The 4,220-nt window shown below is 36.5% G+C and overlaps 1 protein-coding gene across 1 annotated transcript in view; it reads right to left on the bottom strand.

Annotated features, from left to right (window-relative positions):
* The window catches only part of LOC111710036 (protein giant-lens), a 5,921-nt gene extending 3,761 nt beyond the window's left edge, over positions 1-2,160 (bottom strand). Inside the window, exon 1 of the mRNA XM_023484049.1 lies at positions 1,894-2,160. Coding sequence (XP_023339817.1) covers positions 1,894-2,067 — 174 coding nt within the window. The 5' untranslated portion in view covers positions 2,068-2,160. The remainder of the gene's footprint in view (positions 1-1,893) is intronic.
* Between the last annotated feature and the right edge of the window lie 2,060 nt (positions 2,161-4,220).

The following is a 4,220-nucleotide window of genomic DNA, read 5'->3' on the forward strand; positions in this document are numbered from 1 at the left end:
GGGGGGGGGGGGGGGGGGGGACTTAAAACCTAAGACAATAGTTTTCATAAATCAACATTAGTAGCATAAAGAAGAAAGTATAGAATAGAAAGAAAGAATAACAGAGGAAGAAGGAATCAAGAATGAAATGAAGGATATAAGAGAAAGAAAGAATATAAGAAAAGAAGAGAGGATATAAGAGAAAAATGAAGGATGAAAAATCAAGAGAAATAAAGGATATAAGCTAAGAGAAAAATAAATCAAGGATAGAAGAGAAAAAGTAAAGGATGAAAGAGAGAGAAAGCATGAAAGAAAAGAAGAAAGGAAATAAGAGAAGAGGAAAGGATATAAGAGAAAAATGAAGGATGAAAGAGAAAGAAAGAATATAAGAAATGAAGAAGGAAAGAGAAAGAAAGGATATAAGAAACGAATGAAAAACACAAGAAAAAGAATTAATGAGAAAAATGGATGTAAGAAAATATTGAAGGATAAAAGAGAAATAAAGGATTTAAGAGAAGGAATGGATATCAGAGAATATTGAAGGATGACAGAAAAATAAAGAATATAAGAGAAGATGAAAGATATAAGAGAAAGAAGAAAGTATAAAATAGAAAATTAAGGATGAAAGAGAAAGAAAGGATCTAAGAGAAAAAAGAAAGGATATAAGAGAAGAATATAGGAAAATAAGAAAGGATATAAGGAAAGAAGAAATAATATCAGAGAAGAAGAAAGGATATAAGAGAAAAATTAAAGAGAAAGAAAGGATATAAGAAAAGAAGAAAGGATGTAAGAGAAAAATTAAAGAGTAAGAAAGGATATGAGAAAAATTAAGAATGGAAGAAAAAGAAAGGATAAAAGATAAAAATTAAGGGTGAAAGAGAAGAAGAAAGGATATAAGAAAAAGAAAGGATATAATAGAAGAAGAAAGGGTATGAAAAAAGAAGACAGAATATCAGAGAAGAAGATTAAGGATATATGAGAAAGAAAGGATATAATAGAAGAAGAAAGGATATAGTGAAAGAAAGCATATAATAGAAGAAGAAAGGATATAAGAGAAGAATGCCGAATATCCTGTTGCTTCAAAGGATAAGATTTTACGGTTTGTGAACAGAGTTCACCAGGTCGACAAATACATTCTCACGGAGCTACTCAACCTTGTCATTCAGAACAAACATAATCCACCTCTCAAAGACGTAAATATTCTAAACCCAGAGCAATGATAATCCTAAACCCGGAGCAGTTTTTATTCTAAACCCAGAGCAATGATAATCCTAAACCCGGAGCAGTTTTTATTCTAAATCCTAAGAAGAATATATTAAAAACCCCGGGAAAAACCTAAACCTAAAGCAGATTTTAACATAAATCTTAAGACGATGTTATATTTTAAACCCGAAGCAGACTAAATTCTAAACCAGGGGCCTTTGTATCTTTGATGAAACCTACATCTGAATCTAGAAAACCATCTCCGAATCGTGAAACAAAGTAACTACGAAATAATCTTAAGTAAACGACAGAAAGCCAGGATCAAACTAAGCTTTAAATTTAGATGAAACTAGGGTTTACACGGAACAAACGTTTCATTAAATCCGAATCAATCTTAGTTCTATTGTCGCAGTAAAAAAGTTTTATCCGGAGGAAGAATAGTCCTAAACAAGGCCTAATAATTCAAACTTGAACTATCGGAGGAATTGATACCAACCCCGTAAATTTGTAAACCAGAAGTAAGGGTTGACTTGAACCCAGAGAAACTAAATCAAGATCATGCATATAACTACAAAATACCCGGAGCAACAGAAATAATTGGATATCAAGATGTCAGCCTATATTCTACTGTCTAGAGAGTCTAGATGATAACAAAGAAAACAAAGAAAGAATTAACTCTATCACAGAATAAAAATGTAAATGTAAACTTACCCCGGTCTGATAAAAAATCTTGATATTATTGTTTGTATGTTTAGAAAAACGGGAATAAACACTATTTGGATGTTGTGAATCCTCATCCATTAATATATCTTCAATATTTCTTGTTGTTATCACTGTAAATCCTGCTACCAGGAGAAAGGTTGTGATCTGCGCTGAGAATCCCATGATTAAAGGTTTGTTGGAGCTCCACCACTCCTAGCGGCGTCAGATATTTATTAAGACTGAAGAAATGAGGAAAGCAACAGTTGTGCTGAATGAATGAATGAGGGGGGCTCGGACCGACCGAGCTGCAGCGTCGAAATCACTAGGCGCGCGTGCACATGGGAGGACGCTCAGGGCTCTATAGCAAGATCTGACCCGTGGCGAGGTTTGTTTGACCTGAGGTATCGGTGATAATGTCTCCAGGATAGATAAAACTACCAATCCTAGGTTGAGAGGAACCATCAGAGATAAAATCTAATCAGTTTCGACTCATCCTATCTTAAACTCTCATCATCACCACCTAGCTCTTCTTATCCACAGGAGTTTCCGGCTCTTCAGCTCAGCTCTTCTTAACTAAAGATCTAACAAATCATCTAAAGCTCAAGGTTTAGAGATCATCTTACATTTATATTGATTCTGTGCACCTGACCCAACCTTCTTGATCCTTCTCCTCTTTAATCTGAACCCAACTCTTCTTCTACCTGAACCCTACTCATCTTAGCCCTGAACCATACTCCTCTTCAACCTAAACCCTACTCCTCTTCAACCTGAACCTTACTCCTCTTCAACCTGAACCCTACTCTTTTTCTATCTGAACCCTGCTCCTATTTAACCTGAACCCTACTCCTCTTCAACCTAAACCCTACTCTTCTTCTACCTGAACCCTACTCTTCTACCTCAACCTGAACCCTACTCCTCTTCAACCTGAACCCTACTATTCTTCTATCTGAACCCTACTCTTCAATCTGAACCCTCTTCAACCTGAACCCTACTCTTCAAACTGAACCCTACTCCTTTTCAACCTGAACCCTACTCCTCTTTAACCTGAACCCTACCCTTCTTCAACCTGAACCCTACTCCTCTTAAATCTGAACTCTACTCCTCTTTGCCCTGAACCCTACTCCTCTTCAACCTAAACCCTACTCCTCTTCAACCTGAACTCTACTCTTCTTCAACATTAACCCAACTCCTCTTCAATCTGAACCCTACCCCTTTTCAACCTGAACTCTACTCCTCTTCAACCTAAACCCTACCCTTCTTCAACCTGAACCCTACTCCTCTTAAATCTGAACTCTACTCCTCTTTGCCCTGAACCCTACTCCTCTTCAACCTAAACCCTACTCCTCTTCAACCTGAACTCTACTCTTCTTCAACCTGAACCCTACTCCTCTTCATTCTGAACCCTACTCCTCTACGTTTGTTATTCAATCTCATTCATTTAAAATTCAATCATCATTCATTCTTGCTTTCATTAATCTATTTACATATTTATTTCTTTATCCATTCAATTATTCATTAAGCATTCATTTGTATCGTTTAATCTTTCATTCATTCATCTGTGTAGCATTCATTCAGTTTAGTGTTGGAACATAGTTGGAACATAATGTAAATCTGCAGATTGATTGATTTAAGATTAAATCAATTAATGAATGAAAACCGGAATTATTGAGGAGAGTCAGAAGTCATAAATTACAGCATTCTTATACCCAGATATTGATCTTGCTCTAAATGACGGCTTATAAAGAATATTTTTATGTACTTTGTAAAAATTTTAAAGCTTAAAAAACGTTTCAGGAGAAGGAATACGGGGGTTGGCGGGGGGGGGGGGGATTGTTGATTCTATTGCATAGTGTAATCATGGAATGGATTGAATATTATTAGAACGAACGATTTTCGCGAAAATTTGAGAATGATAAAAATGGCAAGAGTAAAAGTTAAAAGTTAAAATTGTTTTTATAAAAGGTGGCGCGAAGCGTCCTAAAAGCCTAGTAGTTAGGGAAACAAATAATAATTAATGCAACTAGTTGTTTAGGAATATAAGATTGAAATCACTGTTTTCAATGGATTCATATTTTTAACAAATCTTAATTTATAGCTACCGTTGAAGGCGGGATAATTTGAGACTGCCTTTACCGCCATCCCGCCTTAGTCCCATCCCCGCCCCTAGTGTCTCCGCCTACTTTTCCTTCTGTTCTTCCCGCCACCTCTTACCACCCTTCACACACAACTTTCTCCGCCCACTTTTACCCCCCCCCCTTCTCGTCACTCTTCATCTCCTCTAATTGACCCACACACCTTCCCCCCCCCAAACCCTGTGCCCCCTTTCTACTCAATTT

The sequence above is a fragment of the Eurytemora carolleeae genome, unplaced genomic scaffold (assembly GCF_000591075.1).
Source record: "Eurytemora carolleeae unplaced genomic scaffold, Eaff_2.0 scaffold423, whole genome shotgun sequence".
Taxonomy (NCBI): Eukaryota; Metazoa; Arthropoda; class Copepoda; order Calanoida; family Temoridae; genus Eurytemora; species Eurytemora carolleeae.